This window comes from Haemorhous mexicanus, chromosome 25 (assembly GCF_027477595.1).
Source record: "Haemorhous mexicanus isolate bHaeMex1 chromosome 25, bHaeMex1.pri, whole genome shotgun sequence".
In the NCBI taxonomy this organism is placed as follows: Eukaryota; Metazoa; Chordata; class Aves; order Passeriformes; family Fringillidae; genus Haemorhous; species Haemorhous mexicanus.
The window spans coordinates 936,931-960,040 of NC_082365.1; the positions used below are offsets into that span (position 1 = coordinate 936,931).

The 23,110-nt window shown below is 55.7% G+C and overlaps 2 protein-coding genes across 4 annotated transcripts in view; one reads left to right on the plus strand and one right to left on the minus strand.

Moving 5' to 3' along the window:
• Positions 1-13,728: 13,728 nt before the first annotated feature.
• Positions 13,729-14,823, minus strand: LOC132338440 (basic salivary proline-rich protein 2-like). Its single transcript, XM_059867930.1, has one exon. The coding sequence runs from the start codon at positions 14,821-14,823 to the stop codon at positions 13,729-13,731; it is 1,095 nt and encodes a 364-aa protein (XP_059723913.1).
• Positions 13,798-23,110, plus strand: part of PLXNA2 (plexin A2) — a 138,591-nt gene continuing 129,278 nt past the window's right edge. The window contains exon 1 of one of the 3 annotated variants that reach the window (XM_059867517.1): positions 13,798-13,917. The gene's annotated coding sequence lies outside the window, so the exon portion shown is untranslated. Of the gene's footprint in view, positions 13,918-13,948; positions 14,087-14,359; positions 14,485-23,110 lie in introns of those variants that run through there. The other 2 variants (XM_059867516.1, XM_059867515.1) reach the window with 2 other exon arrangements.

Here is a 23,110-nt window from a genome sequence, read left to right on the forward strand (position 1 = left end):
TATATTACATTATATTATATTATATGACGTTATATTATATTATATTTATATTTATATTTATATTTATATTTATATTTATATTTATATTTATATTTATATTTATATTTATTTTATATTATACTACATTATATTATTCTATTCTATTCTATTCTATTCTATTCTATTATACTATACTATATTACATTACTTTACATTACATTATATTACATTATATTATATTATACTATATTATATTATATTATATTATATTATATTACATAACATTATATTATACTATATTATATTATATTATATTATATTATATTATATTATATTATATTATATTATATTATATAAATTATATTATCTATCATATTATATTACATTGTATTCTATCATATTACATTATATTACATAACATTACACTATACTACACTACATTATATTGCATACATTACATTATATTGCATTACATGATTTATATTATATATGTAATATAATATATATTATATTGTAATCTCTTATGTGTTTTTTATATAGGATATATGATATAATACGCCAGCCCTGGGGTATTTTGGTGACTGTTCACGCTGTAAAACTGTGAGGGGGTGGATCGGGGAAGGGACAGAGAGTTCCAGAGGTGAAGGAATGGTGGCTCTGGGGCTGCTCCTGACTGGATGAGAGCCCGCAGACCCCTCTGGCTGCTGCCTGGGGATGCCCAGCTGGCTCGGGGGCCTTTGTTGGTCCGGGCTGGTTCCAGGGCCAGCCCAGGTGGCAGCGCTGGAGGCTGGAGTTCGGTTTGGAGCAGGGCTGAGCACTGAGGCAGCAGCAGCAAATCCTCCCCGAAGGTGCCACCAGCCTCCGGGCCAAGGGAGATTTGTTGTGGCCCCAGCTGAGGCTGCTGGTGAGGGTCACAGTGTGTGCCACGGAGAAAAGCCCACACGGTGTGACCCTGCTGCTGATTAATTACAGCCTGATGAGCTCCATAAATACCCCGTGCTCTGATCATTTATCTGAAACATCTCATCGGGACTATAATTAGTAGATAAGAGACTTTAATCTTTGCTTGCTTCATGTTTGTTTGTACCTGTTTACGGGTTTAATTAAAACTAAAGCAGTTTAAAATAAATGATCAGAAAGGAGGAGTGATGAAGAGGAGAAGTGGGAGAGAGGAGGAAGGGGATGGGAGGAGGGAGGCAGGGGAAGGCCAGAGCAGCGAGCTTGATTTTTAAAATAAAGCAGAAAAAAATGAAATGATGAAGGCAGAGCCTTTAAAATAATTCACCAGGTTCTGTCCTCTTGTGCACTGAGGACTCTGAGCTCAGGTACCCGCTGGCTCCTGATGTCTTCCCTGGCAAACTGGGGCAGGGCTCAGCCCAGTGCCAAACCCCAGGATTAAAATGCAGCAGGAGGAAAGTGAAATATTGGTTTCCTTCCTCACATCCAGCCCCAATCTGCCTTTGAAGAAAGTGAGCTGCATAAAAAATGGATGAAAAGGTTCCCTGGGAAATTGCAGCATTTGCCTTCAGCAGAGGCTGGGCTCTGGGGACAGACTGACACAAGTGATTCAGAGCTTGGAGGGCTCTGCCAGCTCCCTGGGTGCTCCTTCAGGTGCCAGGGAAGCTGAAACCATCAGTGGCTGCTGGTCCAGACTTGGCTTTTGCCTCAGAATGAGCCTGGAATTCTGGTTTTCCCTGTCCCCGAGTGGGACTGTGCTCCAGGGGCAGAGAGGGGCTGGGCTGAGGAGCTGGGCTGGGCTGGGCTGGGCTGGGCTGGGCTGGGCTGGGCTGGGCTGGGAGCAGCACCTTGTTTTCTTCTGATTATATTATATTATATTATATTATATTATATTATATTATATTATATTATATTATATTACATTACATTATATTACATTATATTATATTATATTATATTATATTATATTATATTATATTATATTATATTATATTATTTATATTATTTATATTATATTATATATATTTTATATATATTTTATATATATATATATATATATATATATATATATATATATATATATATATATATATATATATATATATATATATAAATAAAAGCACCTTGTTTTCTTCTGGGCTGGGCTGGGCTGGGCTGGGCTGGGCTGGGCTGGGCTGGGCTGAGCTGGGCTGGGCTGAGCTGAGCTGGGCTGGGCTGGGCTGGACTGGGCTGAGCTGGGCTGTAGGACTGGGGACAGCACCTTGTTCTCTCCTGGGCTGAGCTGGGCTGGCAGCCCTGGGGACCCCCACAGCCCTGGACTGCAGCCTGGGCAGGCACAGCCTTTGCAGGGTGACTTTTCAAAGGAGCCTTTTCTCTGCTGTGTGCCCCTGCAGGGCTGTGGGGAATGGGGTGTGTCTGTCACAGAGGGCTGCACCAGAGGCACTCACCCTCTGAGCTCTGAAGGGACTCAGCTCTCTGTCCTCCTGTGACCCCAGCACCTGAGCAGCACAGAAAGCCCCACCTGGGCATCCAACTGCACCATCCTCCCTCCTGCAGGCTCCTCTGCCCTGCCCTTTTTCTTGCCTGAGATCTTGTTCAAATCCTGCCTCCCACATCTGATCAGCCTGTGCTGGGCTGGAGTCAGGCAGCAGTGAAGGCAGAGCTCAGCTCCCAGCTGCTGGTCACTGCCCCGAGCTCCAGGCTGCCCTGCCCTTCCCTGTGCCCAGGGAGTGCCCAGCTGATGCCAGGGGCTGCCCAAAGGGGGCCCTTTGAACCCCCCCCCTCCTGTGGGGATTGTGCTGAGCAGGGGCACGGCGTGGCCTCACCTCAGGTCTGTGCTGGCTTGGAGGGTTCACTTTTTCTAAGAGAAATAATGATGAAATAATAATGATATTTGACAAAAATTCAGGATTAAAAGAAAAATCCCATTTTCTTCTCTCTGCAGCTGGAGCTCCATGGGGCAAAATCTCAGTGTGACCTGTGTGGGGCACAGACCAGCCTGGGAACTGCTGTGGCCTGGGCTGGATTTAACGAAGAATTAGCTGCTATCAATGAGGGATTGTTTGTCCTGCACACCTCCCAAAGTCAGCTGGAAGTTTTTCTCTAGTTTTGCCCAACTGGAGGAAGCTGAGCAGCGCAGAGCTGCTGGGGCCCTGAGCTGTGGAGCTGTGCCCAGGCTGCTCCTGGAGGTGATTGATCTTGGCTAGGGGCTGGCACCCAGCTCCCCTTCCCGCTGGCAGCAGCCCCCGCTGCTTCCCAGGCTGTTTTCCACCTCAGAGGAGCAGAGAGTGAGTGCTGGAATGAGTTTGCTCTGTGTTTGGATGTAGCCAAAAAGCACAGCAGTGCTGTGGGCTCAGCACTTTGGCTCAGCTCAGGTTTGAACCTCCCCCAGGTGTTTGGGGTCAGATGAGATCACTGGGGGTCAGGAATGGAGCAGGTGGGACTGGCAGGTCCTGGCCCTGGGGATTGGGGTGTCAAACTCACCCTCAGCCCTCTGGGGGTGGGTTCAGGTCCCTGAGGGGATTGGGATGGTGGGAGCTGCAGGAGTTAAATCAGAGAAACCAGAGATTCCACGGGAATTCCAACCATTTCAGTCTCCTGTTAGTGACAGATGCAGGGGGTGGAGGTGGAAGGTGGCAATGCCCAGGACCTGGGGGGCGTGTGACCCACACAAGGGTTACAGTGCTCCCACCCAGCCCTGCCTGGCCCTGCTCACTCCTCATCCAGCTGCTTCTTCCAGCTCCATCCTGCTGCAGACACTCACATCCAGGAGATGCAATCAATGCCTGCATTTCCATGCTGGAGGCATTCCCCTCAGAAATCCCCTGCTCAGGCAATTAGCAGGACTGAATTTCATATTACTTAAAATCTATTCTCCTGGAAGGCTGGAGATTCCAGCATCTCCACCTCTGTTTGCTGGGATTATTGCTTAAAGGTGGCTTAGCTGCTAAGCCACTGCTGCAAGAGCTCCATTAAGTTCTTTCCTTGTTGTACAAGGGAGCTGGAAGGATTTCAGGGCAGCAGGTCGGCTGCAGAAACCCGACACCCATTCTTCCAGCAATTAAACTTTGCAAAGTAAACTCTGTGGATTTCATTAAGGAAATGGAGCCATCAGCCCTGGGAATAGCATTTATGAATATTTCCTTGTAATGGCCAAGCCAGCACGTTGACAGGATGAGTTATTAGACATATTTACAAACAGCTGTTAAAAAGCCAATGTGGAGGTCCCAGCTGTATTTTTTCCCCTTTTTATGCAGGGTTTGTAGCAGTTATCCTTTGAAAAGCCAGCTTGATTGGCTTTCCTGCAAGGAGAGGTAAGCTTGATTAATTTATTCCTCCTGCCCAGGCCTGCAGTCACAGGGAGGGAGCAGTCTGTCTGTCTGTCTGTCTGTCTGTCTGTGTGCAGCTCAGTGAGGAATTAAGCCAAGGGCAGCCAAGCAGCTCCCAGCCTACACGTGTTTAATTACAGGCACCGTGTTCTTCTGATCAGGGATCAATAAGTTTGAGTCTTGTCCCCAGTCAGGCTGATTTTTCATGGAATTCTTCTCCTTGGCTGTGTGAAATGAGAGGTCACAGGTGGGAGCTGGACACCAGGGAAGGGTTTGGGTCCTGGTGACACCAAAGGAGAGGGTTTGGGTCCTGGTGACACCAGGGAAGGGTTTGGGTCACAGTGAGACCAGGGAGAGGGTTTGGGTCCTGGTGACACCAGGGAAGGGTTTGGGTCCTGGTGGCACCAGGGAAGGGTTTGGGTCCTGGTGGCACCAGGGAAGGGTTTGGGTCACAGTGAGACCAGGGAGAGGGTTTGGGTCCTGGTGACACCAGGGAGAGGGTTTGGGTCCTGGTGGCACCAGGGAAGGGTTTGGGTCACAGTGACACCAGGGAGAGGGTTTGGGTCCTGGTGACACCAAAGGAGAGGGTTTGGGCACCAGGGAGAGGGTTTGGGTCCTGGTGACACCAGGGAGAGGGTTTGGGTCCTGGTGGCACCAGGGAGAGGGTTTGGGCACCAGGGAGAGGGTTTGGGTCCTGGTGACTCCTCCTCTCCCTCTCCCTCTCCCTCTCCCTCTCCCTCTCCCTCTCCCTCTCCCTCTCCCTCTCCCTCTCCCTCTCCCTCTCCCTCTCCCTCTCCCTCTCCCTCTCCCTCTCCCTCTCCCTCTCCCTCTCCTCTCCTCGGTCCAGGAGTGTTTTCCCCAGGGTTTCCAGGGCTCCCTTTCCCCCTGAGATCCCTCCCAGCCCTTCCCATCTGTTCAGAACCAGTTTCCCAGGAGGGGCTGTGGTGCAGAACTGGAGCCCCCGGGACCAGCTGCGTGTTTGGGGTGGCTTTGCCCAGCTCTCCTCTGCCCTGCCCCAAGCTGGGGCTCCAGCCTGCCTGCCCAGCCCCTGCAGCCAGCCCTGGGCCATGCAGGGACAGCACTGCTCCTGTGGCACAGGAGACCATCGTGGGAAGCAAGCTGTGCAAATTGCCTGTGTTTGTGTCTGTGATTTCCACAAATCTCTTCCAACAAACAGCAGCAGGGTGAAGCCAGCCCTGGGTTTGTGCCTTGGAGAGGATTTCGGGTCTCTCCAAGCTACGTCTGTGAAATGAATCATTTTTTTAAAGAAGATTTTAAGTTAATTAAGAAATGGAAGAGTGTGGCTATAAAGAAGTTAGATTTGGTATAGCACACATTTGTAACACTCCTGTTTTCCAAGGAGATCCAGTGGAAGGACACATTCCCTCTGTGAGGTGCTTAGGTTGATGAGAAACCCATTTGTAAGGAAAATTGGCTCTGGGAACAGTTGAGAGCGAGCTCTGCTGGTTCTGAAGTCCCTGCCAAGTGATTGATTCAGTCCCTGGGTTCATCAGATCATTGCTTCCAATAATATCATTTTGCTTATTTATTTTCTGGGGGATCAATATGATAAATATTGCAGCACCGTGGGAGGGCCGGGGTGGTTCTGGGCTGGTGAGGGGCTCTGCAGCCTCTCTGTGCCCCCTGAAGCAGAAAAGCAATTCACTCCCACCAAGGGCTACAGATGAGCCTGGATCTTCCCTGCAATAAATGCAAATTATTTGAATTCATTTCGCTCCTAAGAGGAGAAGAGAGAGGGGAAAAAAAAAATAAAAATTAAAGCTAAAGATGTTGCAGATCAAGGAATTCAACTTTAGGCAGACGCAGAATTAACATAAAAGAAAACAAAGCAATAAAGAGAGGGGGGGAATAGATTTCACTAAAATAATCGGGTTTAATGAATAGGCCGTGATTTATTTCTGAAGTACCTCTCTGTGGTGGTGGTTTTTCTCCTCCTGTTTTTTTTACAGCACGTACAATGGCATTCTGGCCCTGCTGCAATCAGTCTGCCACGAACAGCTTGTAGATATTTGGCTGTGCACTGGCCCATGAGAGCAAATCGTCCTCCCTCGCCGCCAAAGACTTTCTTTTGCAGTTCCTTTATGAGGTGAAAAACGGTTCCCCTTCCTTTTGTTCTCCAGTGCTGAGCACGTTCAGCTCTTCTGGCTCTGCTCTGTTATTTGGCTTTGGGTTTATTAATGACTTGTGCTCCTTTGTCTGCCAGGTTCCTGTACCTGCAGGTGGAACCCCGTCCCGCAGGAGGGATCCCAGCTGGGATCCTCCCCACCCTGGGGAATCCCTGCAAAGCCTCCTCAGCAGAGAGGAGATTCCCTCCCTCTGGAGCAGCCCAGGGCACCGGCAGCTCTCACCTTGGCTGCCCAGCACCACAGAGGAAATAAAGGATTAAATCATCTTCACATGAGACCCTCAGATTTAGGGACAGCCTGCCCAAGTCCCTTCTTGTTTAAATGTGGTTTGGATCGCTTCCAGGCTGGGCAGTTCTGCAGAGGGAAGGGAGGAAGGGTGACATCCTCCTGGAGAACCCCCTGGTGCCTCCTGCAGGGCTGTGAGGAGCAGCCAAAGCCAGCCAGGGCTCTGCTGGCCTGGCCCTGCCCCAGCTGGCAGAGAAATGGGCTCTGGGGCTTGGCTTTGGACTGGCCACGATGCCTGGGGATGACAGAAGCCCTGCAGGGCACAGGAGCTGAGCCTGAGGATGCTGCAGCACCGAGGAGGTCTGATGTGATCAGATCTGCCAGGTGTGCACCTTTGGGTTCCCCTGCCCCCTCTGCCCTCTCCCTGAGCCAAACCCCTCACCCAAGAAATCCTAAAAGAGAAAACACCCGTGCTCCTGATGGGAAACAGCCTGCTCCTCTTGTCTGGGCTGGGTGTACTGAACCGGTCCAGTTCAGCTGCCAGAGCACATTTGCCAAGGAAAACTTCCCCATTTAAACCTTCCAGGGATCTAAATAAGGAGAGAGGAGCTGGAAGCAGCTCCTGGCAGAGCCACGGAGGGACTGGAGCTGGCAGAATAATCCACTTGCTCTCCTGGCTCTGTGATCCTGGTTTGATCCACTTGCTCTCCTGGATTTTGTGATCCACTCCTTCCCTGTCAGTTTGAGCCCCTCCTGCTTTTCCTGGGGCACAGCACGTGGGGGTGGCTCTGCTGCCAGCCACAGCCTGGGAGTGACACAGGGGGGGCTTGGACAGGAGTTTTGGGCTTTTTTAATTAATCAGGATGTGCTGTTGTCTTTCTTAATACCCCATAGGATATTATGGGGTTAAATAAATAGGATTCATTAATAAATAGGATTCATAAATAAATAGGATTCATTAATAAATAGGGTTCATCCCAGATCCCAGTGCCCAGGGGCACCAGGCTGGCACCAGGCTGGCACCAGGGAGGTGCCATCACCACCCCCTGAGTGGCTTTGGGGAGGGAAAATGGAAATTTGGGGCCTTCTTTTGGCAGAAGGGAACTGGTCAGAAGCAGAGCAGTCTGCCAAGTGCCAGCAGCCCAGTGGAGACCCCGGGGACAGTGACACCTCTGGGGTCACTGAGGGAAACCCAGCTCTCCCTGGGTTTGGTGGGAGCTGCAGGGGAGCTCCTTGGTTTGGGGTTGGGGTTTGGGGTCAGGGTTTGGGGTCAGGGTTTGGGGTCAGGGTTTGGGTCAGGGTTTGGGTCAGGGTTTGGGATCAGGGTTTGGGGTTGGGGTTTGGGTCAGGGTTTGGGTCAGGGTTTGGGGTTGGGGTTTGGGGTTGGGGTTTGGGGTTGGGGTTTGGGGTTGGGGTTTGGGTCAGGGTTTGGGTCAGGGTTTGGGATCAGGGTTTGGGGTTTGGGGTTGGGGTTTGAGGTCAGGGTTTGGGATCAGGATTTGGGGTCAGGGTTTGGGTCAGGGTTTGGGATCAGGGTTTGGGGTCAGGGTTTGGATCAGGGTTTGGGGTCAGGGTTTGGGATCAGGGTTTGGGATCAGGGTTTGGGGTCAGGGTTTGGGATCAGGGTTTGGGGTCGGGGTTTGGGGTCGGGGTTTGGGATCAGGGTTTGGGATCAGGGTTTGGGATCAGGGTTTGGATCAGGGTTTGGGGTCAGGGTTTGGGATCAGGGTTTGGGGTCGGGGTTTGGGGTCGGGGTTTGGGATCAGGGTTTGGGATCAGGGTTTGGATCAGGGTTTGGGATCAGGGTTTGGGTCAGGGTTTGGGGTCAGGGTTTGGGTCAGGGTTTGGGGTCAGGGTTTGGGATCGGGGTTTGGGTCAGGGTTTGGGGTTGGGGTTTGGGATCAGGGTTTGGGGTCGGGGTTTGGGGTCAGGATTTGGGGTTGGGGTTTGGGATCAGGGTTTGGGATCAGGGTTTGGGATCAGGGTTTGGGATCAGGGTTTAGGGTTGGGGTTTGGGTCAGGGTTTGGGGTTGGGGTTTGGGATTGGGGTTTGGGGTCAAGGTTTGTGCCCAGCAGCAGCTGGGACTCCACTCTGGGTGGGTTCATCCCAGACCTGGGCACTTGGGCTCAGCCTCTGAAAGGCTCCTGCAGACCCCACAGAGGGCACTGGGTGGCATCTGCAGGGCTGGCAGCTCCTTAATTAGGGGAATGCAAATGGGCTCGAGGGAGAGGGTGCCAGGGAAAGGAAAAGCAGCTCATGAAAGGGAGCTCAGACAAGAACGGGGAAATTATTCACATAGCCCTAAAGTTTACTTCTAAGAGGTCTTTTTTTCTTTTTTTTTTTTCTTTTTTTTTTTCAATTTCATATATTTGCCTTGATCATTTGAGAGAAAAGATCCGTCCACAGACAGATCTCCAAAGAGATTATGATTTTTTTCAGCATTGCTGTTGCTTTAATCCGTGGTCTCTTTAGACAGGGAATGTCTAATTGGTGCACTGGTGAAATCAAATGTTTAAATAGATTGAATGGCAGACTTTTTCCCTCTGTTGTGACATTAATCCCCCAATATTCCTGGGCCCCTTGCTGGGTATTGAGGCAAAGAAAGGAGCCAGAGGAGGTCCCTCTCTGTACATCTGTGAGGTGAAAACTCCCTGGATACACTCCCCACACATGATCCAGGGCATCCAGTGAAGCCAGGGCCTTGCTGCAATCAGCACTGGCACACATGACATGAGTCTCTCTGTATGATCCCATTTCCCTGGCCCGGGGCAGCCTCGGGGATGGGGCAGGCAGGAGAGGGGAGCCCCAGACAGAGCCTGAGCTCCCTGCAGGGCTGCACCTGAGCCTTCCCCACTCCATGCCCTGGGCACTGAGGGAGCTGCGAGGAGCTGCTGCAGAAGCAGGTGAGATGGAAATTCGGGGGAAATTCAAGGGTTGGTGCTCTCAAAGTTTTCTTCTTTTGTTGTTTTTACCCTTTACCAGCCTCTGTTCTTTGTGATTGCAACAAAAGTGGTAGCAGTGCTTAGAATGAGCTTGTAGTGCAGTACAGCAGGGTCTGTTCTGCCAGTCTCTGGTGCTGGCTGAGCCACCTGGGGACAAGGAGTTTTATAAACTTCTGGGGTTGTATTTGGCTGGGAACATCCCCCTCCCTTTCCTGATGAAGCTCCTAAGAACCCTGGAAAGAGTCTGGAGCAGCGAGCAGGCTCTGCATTCCTCCATGCCTTGCAGAAGGCTTTGCAGAACCTGCAGCAGCAGATTAGCACTGCCAGAGCCACAAATCAAAGGATTTCCACTTCCACCCCGCTCCCACCTATTATGCAGGGGGAGAAAAAAATCTCCATCTCCTCAGACAAGAGGGAAAAAAAAGAGATGGAATTAGGGTTTAAAATCATTTTGGTTTGCATTTCATTCCGCCTGGCACTGTCAGTGATACACGGCGCCGACAGAAGAATTAGAAAGATTATTGTGGAATGGAAGGCAGAGCCACAGCGTGTTTGACAATGTGCTCTGTATTTTACCTTCATTAGGACAGGGAGCTTGAAATACTCATTTCTTTATGATGAAGGAACTAAAGATTTCCAATGAGCACAGAGCAGGGAGCAGGCCCAGGAGATTTATTGCTAAAGCAGCTCCTTAATCACAGCAAGCACCTGAACTCTGTGGTGGAGATGCTTCTCCCCCAGGGCACCCCTTCAGCGAGCTGGGGTGGGATTGAGCCAGCCCTGGGGAAATTCAGGTGCAGAGATTTTGGGGAGCCCCAGTTGGAGCCCTGGTGAAGCCCCCTTGGGATGTGCACCCTCCAGAGGGGACAGCTGTGTCACCACGGCCCTGCTGCACTGGGGATCTTGGTGCAAGTGAGGACACTCCTTCGTTAGGGGCCAGTAATTAACTCCAGGGCTGGGACTCCTCCCCCCCTTAGAGCCCAGCCCGGGCTGGAGGGGCAGCCTGGCCCTGAGCACCCCTGGCAGGCTCCAGCAAAGCCTGTCCTGCCTCAGGCACTCCCCAGCAGCTGGAGGGGCCCGGGCAGCACAGCTGGATGGGGTCAGCACAGCTGGATCAGGTCAGCAGCTGGGATGGGGATCGCTGCTGCTCAGGTCCCATGGCTGGTGTGGGGGAGGCTCAGCTCCCTGCTCAGCTCCTGCCCTCAGCCCCTGTGCCCTGCTCTGCTGGGTGGCCCTGGGCTCTCGGGACACTCTGGGGACACTGTGGAACACAGCTGTGCTCCAGAGTGGCCCCAGAGGCCACAGGGGGCTCACAGCCTCCTCAGGTGACCTCTCCTGGCTTGTGAGCGAGGTGGGAACCCCCCCTGCTCCTGGCAGGGACATGTGCAGCCCTGGAGGGGGAAACACGAGGAGGCAGCAGAATATTTATTTAAAAAGAGGTGGGAGGGCTGTGCAGAGCTTGGGTCACGCTGAGGAGCCAAAGGAAGGAGAGGAGAAGGTGACCCTGTCACTCCTGGTGTGGGCCAGCCCGGCCGAGGTCTCCATGTTGTATTTGATTTTTTAACATCACTAAAGATTACTGGGTTCTTTCCAGGGTTATTTCTGTGCTCTCCTCTGTATGATCCCCTTTCTTTCAGCTCTTAGCTGTGGGAAGATGATTAAAAATGGCACATTGTCTGCACCTGGAATTCCTGCCTCAGCCCCGGCACAGGCAATTGTGTTTCTGACAGGAACAAGGCACTCTGGAACTCGGATCCAGAGACTTTCTGTTCTCCTGCCCTTGCACTTAATGAAACCAGAGTTTGTTTTAGCAAGAAAAAGCCAGAGTTAATTTCAGCTCAGCTGAAACCAGGGGATCCAGAGGCAGGAGCTGGAGCTCAGAGTTCTGGGAAAATCCGGGGAGAGGAAGGGATAAGGAGCACTAGGAAAAGAAAAATCCTTTTTATTTCCCAAGAAGACGTGATGAACAGGAGAGAGAGAAAAAAATCACTTGACAAGGCTCTTCTAAAGAGGAAGAATAGTGCAAAGTGCTGGTTAAATTCCCATTGATCCTTCACTCAGCTTCCCATATACACGTGGGTTTGACTACTTGATACTTCCTTTCACTGTCATAAGTAATAACCGAGGGGAAACAATCATTTCTAAATAACTGCCTATGATTCTTCTATTGTAGTGATTAGTGCTGAATAATTATTAGCTGCGCCGGGTTTCGGCGGGGCTGGGTGGCAGCGGGAGCTGCCGGCGCCTATAGACGGTGCCTATAGATGGTGCTCTTGGCCTCGCACAGCCGCTCCTCGCCGAAACCGCGCTCCCGTGTCCCAAACCCCCCGGGAACGGGGGGAAAAGGCTCTTTTTGGGGAGAAAAAGGCTCCTTTCCCCGCGCTGCTTCCCTGCCGGGGAGCGATGGCTCTGTTTGATTGCCCTGGGAATGGCGAAGGTGGAGCAGAGGCTGGTTTGGGTCCTGGCAGGGAGGGAGAGCCCGCGGCGGTGTCCGGAGCCGTTATCCCGTTATCCCGTTATCCCGTTATCCCGTTATCCCGTTATCCCGTTATCCCGTTATCCCGCTCCCGATGCTCAGGTTCGTGACCCCGCGCTCCGAGGCAAAGGCGGTTATCAGAGATACAGACAAAGAAATTGTGATCCAGGGGCTCCAAGCAGAGCCTGGGCTCTTCCCGGCGCTCCCCAGCCCAGCAGCGCTGCAATAATTAGCTGGAAGCAGCCTCGGCATGCGGGAGCACGCTGACCATCCATGAACAATGGACGGGAGGCAGGGTGCAGACACGGCCTGCAGACAGGAGAGGAGAGGAGAGCAGAGGAAGGGCTCTGGAGACACCCTGCCCTGCCCTGGAAGGCTCTGCACCAGGAGCTGCATTGCTGCGATGTGCATTTGCCCAGGAGGGGTTTGCAGTGGGGTTTGTGGGGTTTTGCAGAGGGGTTTGGTTCCGTTCCTGGGGACGTGCAGCACGGGAGCTGCGCTGGGAACAGAGTGGGAGAGAGAAAAGCTTGCTCAGGAGCCAGTGCTGCCATCCTCTGAGTGCCTTCTGCTGCCTCTCCCGGGCTCAGCAGCTGCAGCTTGGGGACCTCTCCAGGCTGCCAAAGTCCTCAGCTCTGGAGCTGCAGCGAGGTGGGGGGACCCTTTCTGTGGGGGTGGGCTGTGCTGTGCAGGAGCTCTGCCCGAGCTCCCTGAGGGCTCTGTGGGGGCTGCTGAGAGGATGGAGACCCTGCTGGGATGGGGAGAGCTCTGACCGACCAACCAACCAACCAACCTACCTACCTACCTGTGGCTTTCCCCCTGGGGAGGGGCAGTCAGGGCAGGGGGAAGGGTGCCACCTCCATCTGCACACTGGGATGCAAGGCATTCCCTGCTGGACTTCCCTTTGGGGTTCCTGCATCCTCTGCAGGGGACAAACAGCAAAACCAACCACAACGGGGTCCCTTTCCAGCCAAAACTGCTCTTGCAGGGTCCTGCTGACGTGCACCAGGCAGGGAGGATGCAGCAAGGACACTGCTGTGGCCATGGTGACAGCAGTGAGGGTGACACAGGCTGGGCTGGAGGGGAGCTGCAAGAGGACATTGGGTCGGGTTAGTCACTCGGGTTTGTTGTGGAGGAGGCCCAGGATGATGGCTCTGGTTTTTCTCAGGCAACTGTCCCAATGTGTAATAGAAAAATGGTTTAAAAATTCCCGATGACAAGACCTGGCAAGCAGCAATCCATCACAGTATTGATCCCCTCCACCAGTTGCACTGCTCGGAATCACTCCCATGCCCCTGGCTGGGTCAGGGCCAGCTGCACCGAGGGGCTCCTGCCTCTCAGGAGCACAAGGTCCTGCTGTGGCACTGGGACTGCCTTCTCCTCCCTGGCTCCAGGTGTTCCCAAGCCCCTGTGGGCTGCTGCAGGTGACCAGTGGGGTGTGAGGTGTTGGAAGATGCTCCTCCCTTTGGGTGCCCTGCAGCTTCCAGATGTTTCTAAGGCAGCAGGAGAGGCCAGGTCGTGGCTCTGTGGCTGAAGCACTCAAGCCCAAGGAGGGGTTCTCTGGTTCCCAGCAGTGGGTGCTCACAGCCATGGCCTCTGTGGTTGGATTCCGGCAGCTTTTGGCAGGAGCTGCGGGGCTCGGTGGCTTCAGGGGCCTCGCAGCACATGCCCAGCTCTAGCTGTGCTGGAAGTGACCCGGCCTTGGCAGAGAACCAGGCTGCCAGCCCTTCCAGAGATGGGGAAACTGAGGAATGCAGAGCTCAGGTGTCGCTCCTGCGGGCAGAACTGGAGCCGAGGGGTGCGCAGGAGGCCAGAGCCGGGGGCAGACCCGACAGCCCCGTTCCGCTCCCTGCACCCCCCCGAGGTGGGACAGCTGCGGGGGCAGCTGCGGGGCTCTCTGGGGCACAGCTGTGCCGGGGCCGGAGGCGCAGCGCGGCGCGGCGAGGCTGCCCCGGCCGCTGCGGGGCTTTGTTCCAGCGCGGAGCCGCTCCCGGCACCGGCTCGGCCGCGCTCTGCGGGACAGGGGGGCGCAGGTGAGGAGGGGAGGGGGTGCCGAGCCCCGCTGGCGGCGCCCAGGCCGGGAAGGGTTAACGCGGGAGCGGGGGCGGCGCGGGGGCGGGCGGGGAGCGGCGCGGGGAGCGCGCCCGGGCGCGGGGCCGGCGCGGAGCGGGGAGCGCGCCCGGGCTGGCGGCGGGCGGATGCCGGGGCGGGCGCAGCGCAGCCGAGCCGCGCTCGCCGCACTCGGGCAGCGGCCGCGGAGGCGATGAGAGGCCGGCGGGGCTGAGCCGAGCCGAGCCGCGCCGCGCCGGGGGAGGCGGAGGGGCTGCGGGCAGCGGCGGCCGCCCGGCCCCGGATTTCCGTGGTGCCGGGGGCCGCCGGCATCCCCCCGCCCTGAGCCGGGAGGCGGGCGGCAGCGGAGCGCCGAGGGCCGGTGAGTGGCGGCGGATGGCGAGGGGGTGCTGCCCGCCGGGGTGCGGGGGGTCCCCGGGGTGGGGGCTCCGCCGGGCATCTCCCGCCGGAGGATGCGGGGAGGAGGCTCGGCATCGCCGTCGCCGTGCCGCCCGCAGCTGCCCGAGCCGGGCGGCACCGGGGGCTGCGGGTGGCACCGGGGGCTGCAGAGCGCGGGGTGGTGCCCGGCGGCTCCGGCCGTGCCCGCGGAGCTGCGCGGAGATGCCGGGGGTGCCTGGGGAAGGGATGGAGGAACCCTCGGATTGCCCGGGAATCCAGCGCCCGCTCCTTCCCCGGGCTGCTCCGCGTTCCCGTTAGACATCGCTGCTTCCTCGTTAATTCTGCGGCCGCTTGGTACCGCTCCGTCACGGTCTGGAGCCGATGCAGCGGGAGAAACTCATCTCCATAAAAAGTTCCTGTTAGCAAGGAAGCACTTTCTGGAAAGCAGCCCTGAATCTTAGGGGAAAAGACCTAAAATCCCCACTAAAACTTTCCGAAACCCGCGCGAGACCCTTTTTGGACGGTGACGAGGGGAGAGGTACCGAACGCACTTGTGCTCCCCTGGGGGAAATCCCAACTCCCGGGAGATGCTCGCGGTTTGCGCAGCCCCGGAGCTGCCGGGTGGGTGTCGGTGACAGCCGGGGCGCTCTGGGTGAGCTGTCCTCGCCGGCTGTGACCTCCGTTTAACCTGGCACGGTCAGGCATTCCCGGCTTTGTCTCCATTCACGCCACGGCCAATACTCGCACGTTCCTGGAGGTGAAGTGAGTGATGTTCAATTAATCTGTGTTCTAAGGGGTATCAGAAAGTCAATAGGTTAATTTTAAGCGAGGTGAATAGTAAGTGGCAGCGGGAAAAAATCCCCTGTGCGTCTGTGAGCAGCAGCTGAGGCTCGGAGGTGAGGGAACGTGGAGTTCTCCGAGTGCCATGGTGTGAAAGCACGGCTCAAAGGCTGCTCCTGCTCTTTGCTGGGCACTTGATGCTTCACTGGTGGTTCCAGTGTGCTTGACAGACCTGGGCTGAGCTGGGGACGAGGTCCTGTCCCTCCTGCTCCGGATGGCTTCATTGATAACGGTGACTAAAGTGAGATGAGATGACCTACTTACAGCTGAGGGACAGATGCCTCGCAAGAATCTGTGCCATCCTCGGAACAGATGTTTGGCTTTTTACCTTTAACACAGAGGTGTTAGATCCTTTAGAACTCCATGGGGCTTTTTTTGGTCTTTATTGCTGTCCTTCTGCCATTTGTCGTCACTTTGAGGACCCTCGGAGCTCAAATGTGGTACTTTGGGGTGGTGCAGGGGAGCAGATAAAGCAGCTTTGATTCGAGCAGCTCGGCGCGAGCAGAGGGACGTGACCCAGCGGTGTCACTTGTGAAATGCCTTATCAGCCAAGGCAGCCATCCCTCCCAACTCTCCCAGCCGCATCCCCGGCGCTTGTTGCCAGAAGATAAAGTAACCCAATTTACTCCTCATTGTCTTTACGGTGCTGTTTGATGTAATCAATCGTGGAGTTCCCCCCGGCTCAGGAGTTGGTGCAAGCAGGTGGATGCTGTGTACGGTCTGCACATAACCCTCCACCAGGACGGGAGCAGCCCTGCCTCGTTCCCTGGCTGACCCGAGCCTGCTCCCGGCAGGAGGGAGCTCAGCCCGGCTGCGGGACCCGGGGAAGGCAGGGCTGCCTGCTCCTGCCCTGTGCTCTTTAACTCCCCTCTGCAAATTGCATTAGGATGTGACAAATCGGCCCGCCAGGCAGCTAAACGGAGATGACATTTGGAGCGCTTTGCCGGGCAGACCCGGCGGAGTCTCGGGGAAATGTGTGATCTGCAGGCTCTTCCCGACAGCTCCCATTTAGGCACCGCCACGAGGCTTTCCAGAACTTACTTAGGGAACTCCTGTTGCAGCTAAATGTGGGAGTCTCGAGCATGCCTGGGAAAGGTTGCCCAAAAGCTAGGGCAGATGTAGGTGCAGACTGTGTCTCATGCCGTGGGCAGCTGAGATGAGGAGCTGAACTGGGAGAGAAAGCAAAGCCGATATTTAGAAACTGCGTGAGTGGTGAGGAGCTGAAGGTGGGAAGCTGGGCTGGCTGCTGGTGCCAGCGTGACGCTCTGCCGGGGGGAAAGGGGCACCTTTGTCACCGATGGGTGACCCTGGGGGTGCAGAGGCACCTTTGTCACCGATGGGTGCCCCTGGGGGTGCAGGGGCACCTTTGTCACCGATGGGTGACCCTGGGGGTGCAGGGGCACCTTTGTCACCGATGGGTGACCCTGGGGGTGCAGGGGCACCTTTGTCACCGATGGGTGACCCTGGGGGTGCAGGGGCACCTTTGTCACCGATGGGTGACCCTGGGGGTGCAGAGACACCTTTGCTCACAAAAGGATGCTCTGCTGATGGAGCAGGGGCACCTTTGCCCACCGAGGGGTGATCCTGGGGATGCAGGGGCACCTTTGCTCTCTGAGGGATGCCCTGGGGGAGCAGGGGCACCTTTGCTGGTTTGTGGCTCTCGGAGGAGGGGCTGCCCCACATCCCAACAGCAGCGTGCTCACCTGCCCCTCTCATCCCGCCTCTCGCAGCACATCCGCGGCTGCTCGAACACGGCGGTGATCAAGCTGCTTTAATTGGCCCCTCTGCAGCCTGAACGATAAATATGTAATGGGGGAGAGTGCCCCGCTGCTCCTCTCGGCGCTGAGCCTGTCATTTCTGACGGGGCAGGGCGTGCTCGCCGCTCGGGCTCGCTCCCCTCGCCTCCGCCCTGCGAAAACGCGCTCCCCCACCTGCCTCCGGCATCCTTAAAAAGAGGCGGAAAAAAACCTGGAAAAAGATGAACCTGAGCATGCAGTGCTCCTGAGACAGGCCCCTTCACATTTCTAAACACTCTTGATTATTCAGCTAATCTTTATTTCATGGGCCTGTTACAAGAAACACAAACGGGGGAGAAAGTAGAAGGCGGTGACACATTTAAAATACACAAGAAAAGTGCTGGCAGGAATATAATCGTTCTTCTTCCAGCGATATGAAATATTTATGGGCCTAAGTTGTGGCAAGATTCTCTGCCTCCCCTCCCACCCAACTCCGAGATGTTTTTCCCGGTACAACAGGAACTGGGAGCACTGGTGGGGCTGCCAGCAGAGCCCTGTGCCCCCCCGCTGTCTGCAGGGCAGGGGCACCCAGCTGGCACACCGTCCGTCTGTCCGTCCCCGGGCGAGGGAAGGGAAGGGAAGGGAGGAGCGGAGCGCGGGCCGAGCTGCCCGGCTCAAACGGGAGCAGAGCTGTTACAGTCTGTTAACTCGAAATAATTCAGCAGCGTCCCTTCGGCGAGCTGTGAAAAGCCCCCTTTGAGGTGCCCGTGTTGTGGAGGAGCCGCTGCTCCCTCAGGGCATTCTGCTATTAATTCATTAGATCTGAGGGGTTTTTTCTCTCGTCCCCCCTCTTTTCTCTTCCCCACCCCCCCTCCCTGGCAATTCAAACAGTGATGAATGGACAAAAATCCCTCAAGGGAAACATTTTTTCACTTAGTTACAAAGATTTCATGGCTAATTAGAGTAAATGTGGTTTTTAGAGTGTTAATCTCTTAACCAGCTTGGCTGGGAGGCCGCCGCCACAACAGCGAAGGGGAGGGCGGGGGGACCGAGGTGCTCCCGACCCCTCCGGGCTGAGCCGGTGTCGGTGCCACCCGGAGCATCCCTGGCACCTCCTCAGCCGGGTGCCACCTCCGTGCCGGGCAGGGCGAGGGCACGGCGGGCCCGGGAGCCCTCGGTGCTCCCGGGGAGCCGCGGCTGAAAAGCGCAGCGGGAACCAAAGGGAATCCAGGGCAGCGCTGTCCGCGCTGGAGCCGCTGTCTGCCGCGAAAATAAAAGGATTTACTGCCGGGTGGTGCCGGCAGGGACCCGGGCTGGGCAGCCGCGGCTGTGTCCCCGCGTGTGGCTGTGTCACAGGGTGGCCCTGCCACCTCCCGCAGCACTGAGGGCCGGCGACACACGCGGGCCCTTGTTGCCAGAGGTGTTTTGCTGGTGGAAATCCTCTCCTCTTGCGGCTGTGGGGGGATTTCTCCTCATGTCTGTGCAGCGTTTCTCTTTTCTCCGGTTCTCCCCACCTGGCATCCACATTCCAGCCCGGTTTTGGCCGCGTCTCCAGCGGGGAAATGGCAGAAGGGGCAGAGGAGCTCCGGAGGCTGCTCCCCCCGGCAGCCCAGCAGCCACGGCCGGCACGGGCTGGGATTGGGGTGGGATGTGGGCTTGAAATTCCTCCTCATCCCACTAGAGGGGATCCTCTGGATCCAGCTAAAAACCGAGCACGAGCCCAGCAAGGAGCGAGGCAGCGCCGAGCTGCAGCCGCTGCCTGGTGCCGATGGGCGCAGGGCTGCGAACCTGAGCCGGAGCTCTGCAGCACTGGAGGGGGCACGGGGGGGTTTTGGTGCTTTTCGGGCATTCCCGGGGATCCAGGCTGGCTGTGGCCGTGTGTCCTCACTCCGTGTCCGTGGCTGCTGTGCCTGGGTGGGGCGAGGCTGCTCCAGCAGCATTCCCGAGGAAGAACTTCCCCGAGCACACGAGTGCAACACGTGCGAGCCATGGAGCCGGTGCTCCCTGCTGGGCTGGAAATGCCGAGCCGGTACCGGGATGCTGCCAGGGATGGGGGCTGGGAAACAGGAGCCCTCCCCTCCTTATCAGAGAGAGCCCATCTCGTGTTTCTCCCGGTAATCGCAGCTTCTGTTTGGCTGAAATCGACCTGCGAGGGGGGAGTGAAAAGCGAGATAAATGTATCCTACTATGAAAATTTAATCCTGCTTTGCCTGGGCTAAAATTGCATTCAGAGCTGGAGATAAAAGGCATCAGAGCCACGTTATAAAAAAGTCCAGATGATCCCCGAAGGCACGGGGAGGGTGAGCCTGAGAGCCCTGCCGGGGCTCTGCTGTGCCCCTCCTTGCCTGGCACTGCCCTGCCCCTGCCCAGCTCCCTGCTGGGGGCACACTCAGCTCCATCTCCCCCGGGCTGAACGGGAAGGTTCTTCCAAGAGCTTTCCCTGTGGAAATTCTGTCATCCAGCTGATCCCGTGCTCGCTCTGCACCGTGCTCCATGCCCCTGCCAGTTCCTAACCCCTCAGTGCCCAGCGATGACCCCGCTGTGCCACGGGCTCCTGAGTGCCTGGGCAGCTCCTGCAGCCCAGGAGAGGCTCTGCAGAGCTCCTGCCTGTCCGGCCATTCCCAGAGGGAGCCTGGAGCCATGCCCAGCCCCGTGTGGGGTTGGAGGGTCCTGTCCCAGCCAGGCCCTGGCTCTCTGTGCTGTGTTTGCTGTGACAGCAGCTTCCCAGGAGGGAACGTCCCTCACAGCCCTTTTCCTGCTCCAGCCCTGTTTCCCCACTTCATAAAAGTGAAAGGTGACGTCTGAGTAAATATTGCCCTGGCCTCTCACCTCTCCTGCTCCCGCTGCTGCTGCTGCCTCCCCAGGGCTCCCCTGTGCTGTCCCAGGGCTGTGCTGGGAGCAAGGGGCTCTGGGGGGCTCTGGGGGGCTCAGGGCTGGAACACAAGCCTGGTGTCTCACGGCTGGAGCTGGACAGGACGGGCAGGGTCCAGCCTGGCTGCCCCAGGTGTGGTCAGTGGCTGCAGGGTCAGCGTGGGGAGCACCGTGAGCTCTGCCCGTGAGTGTGACAGCCACCAGCACTGTCCCTGTGTCACAGCCCTGGGGGGAGCCTCTGTGGGAGCCCACACCAGGAACAATCCCTGTGAGCAGGAGAGAGCTCAGAGAGGGGGCCCAGGCAGGGAGAGCCGAGTGTGGGTCCAGCCTCTGCCCCTCTGTGTGACCTGGCAGGGCTGGCAGGGCTGGACCAGCAGCTCCCACCTGCCCTGGGCTCCACTCATGCGTGGGGAGCAGCAGTGGGAATGCTGGGGGTGTGTGTGACAAATCCAATCCCATTTTCCTGCTGAAGGGGCCGAAGGGAGAGCGACCGTCCTTGGCAGGGCAGTTCTGCTGGTATGGCTCAGGCTGGAGCAAACTGCTCATTTTCCTCGTGGCTCCCACAGCATTTGCACACCAGCAGTTTAACCCCCGCCGTGCCAGGCTCTGGAGGCCCGTTTCCCTGCCTGGGGAGGCTCAGGAGAACAGGAAGGCCGTGGGGCAGCGCTGGCTCTGCCGGAGGAAGCGCGGCCACCGCGGCCCCGTCACTCCCTGACTCAGCGTGGAAGAAGTTCCTCCTGTCATTTCCAGCCTGGGCCAGCCTGGGAACAGATTCCTGCAGGGAGATTTATGGGCAGCTCTTCCTCCGTGGTGGCTCTGCCATCGGCCGAGCCCGCGGCGACCCCTCTGTGCCAGCCCTGCTGGAGGGCACCGCGCCAGCCAGGGAAGGGCAGAAATCTGGAGGTGCTTTCCAGGTGTTCCTGAGTCTCCCTGCTTTGGTTTGTTCACCTGGGAATGAGCTTCCGAAAAGTGAGTCTGTGCTCTGAGCTTTTGAGGTTAATGCCTGGACAGCACTTAAAGGAGGCTCGGAGTTGTTTGGATTTGTGTGGTGTGGATTTCTGGGCTCTCTCTCGGGGTTTGCCTTGGCAGGGTTCCCTTCCAGCCCAAAGTGGCCATTTCCCCTCAGGATGGGAGGCTGAGATTCTGGGAATTGGCAGCTGGGAAAGCTGTGGTGCCTGTGAGGGTGTTGGTGGCGGGGTTCAACCCCCAGGTGATGGCTCTGAAATTGGCATTTTCCCATTTTTGGGGGAACATTTGCACACAGCCGAGCCCAGGGGCTGGGTGCTTGCCCAGGTAGCCCAGTATGAGGGGTTCAGGTGTGGCCAGCTGGTGTGAAGAGCTTTGTTCCCCGTGGCTGGGCAGATTTATTGGTGTCAGAGCAGAGGAACGGGGAGCTGGCTGCGGAACAGGGATGTTACAGTTCAACTCCATAAAACACGCCGGCTGTCTCCTCTGCTCACTCATTTGCCAAGTCCCCAAAAAGTGGCAGTGACAGGAGCAGAGGATGGAGCTCTGCCCTCATGATCATATTTCCTGTCTTTGCTGGCTTATGTCACAGCCTGGAATGTTATTTGAACAAAAATAAAAAACAAACTAGCCTGCGAATTTCCTTTTGATTTTTAATGGAAGTGTGAAGAGGTGGGGAGGAAAAGGGAGCGTGCCTGGAGCTTTCCTAACTGCCTCGGTTATTCTTGTGCTTCAAATATGCCATTTCACAGGTTTGAAATCTGCTCTGAAGTCAAAACACAGAACTGTGGAATGGTCTGGGTTGGAAAGGACCTCAAGGGTCCCTTCCCTGGAGTGTCCAAGGCCAGGCTGGATGGGGCTTGGTGTAACCTGGCACAGTGGAAGGTGTCCCTGCCCATGGCAGGGCTTGGAGCAGGATATTTCAGATCCCTTCCAACCCAAACCATTCTGCAATTCCACGATAAACCCAGAGTAAGCAAACTGCCAGTGAGAGCTTTTCAAATCCACCTCGGGATGAGGAATCTTGTGTTTGCCTTAAACCTTCCAAAAGCCCTGACTTTTGCTGTCTGCCCCTCTGGATTTCCAAGTGAATTGAACATCAGAAGCAGCATCCCTTGTGGGCCAGATGGAAAACCATGCCAGCAGTGTGCTGGGCTGGGAGGTGCTGGGGCAGAGCAAGGGGCACTGCAGCTCCTCTCGGTCCCTGCTGGGAAGTTCCCTTGCAGCTCTCAAGGAGTTAATCCCAGCAGCAGGGAGGACCAGCCCTCTCCTGGAGTGCTTGGCTCCACTGGCAGCCGAGGAGCCTCCTGGAGCAGGAATTGTGTTCAAAGGCTGCTCAGTGGTGACAGGTCCAGACTGCCTTTAAAAATCTCACAGCAACCGAGGAGCTCGGGCCAAACTCGCCGGGCTCTCGGGGAGAGAGAGGCAGCAGCCCTGCCTTGTCCCCTGGGCCAGAATGAGGTGCTGCTACAAGGGCTTGTGTAACTCTGCTTTTCAGGGCAGGAATTGTGTGACAGGGACAAGTGCTGTGTGACAGGGACAAGCTCTGTGTGACAGGGACAAGTCGGCCCCGTCGCTTCCCCCAGATGAATTCCCGGGGGCCGAGGTGGCCCCGGCTTGTGCTGGGCTCAGCAGTGCCAGGACAAACTCCCAGGGAGAAACAACAGCACAGGCTCTTGTGAGGACTTCCAAGGGGGTTGTGTAACTTGGTTAAAAACAAAATAAAAAAAGATAAATGAGCCCAGCCCAGGGTGCTGGGTCACGGGGAGGTTTGGCCTCAGGAGGGACAGGCTGGGTGGAATTGCAGGGACCTTGCAGAGGGGGATTTCACTTCTGTGTGAATCCTGGATGTGTTGGATTTTAACATTGCACCAGTGAGCTCTGTGTCAGTCCTGTCATTGAAATGAGATTGAATTGACTTTTCTAAAGGATTGGTCTCCCTGGGGGTGAGTCCTGCTGGCACGGGGCTCTGGGCAGCTCACCTGCCCAGCAGAACCTCTCACACCCTCTGAGCTGCAAGGATCTGTTGGAAACCAAACAATTTTGGCCTAATTTCCTTCTCCTCCTAAGATTTATTAAAAACCCCATTATTTTTATCCCAAACTGCAGAATTTTAACATGAGAAGAAGCAGAATATTGGCTCATTTGTTCATCCCTGCAAATTCCTGCTTCATTCTCTGCAAACTCCCATTACAA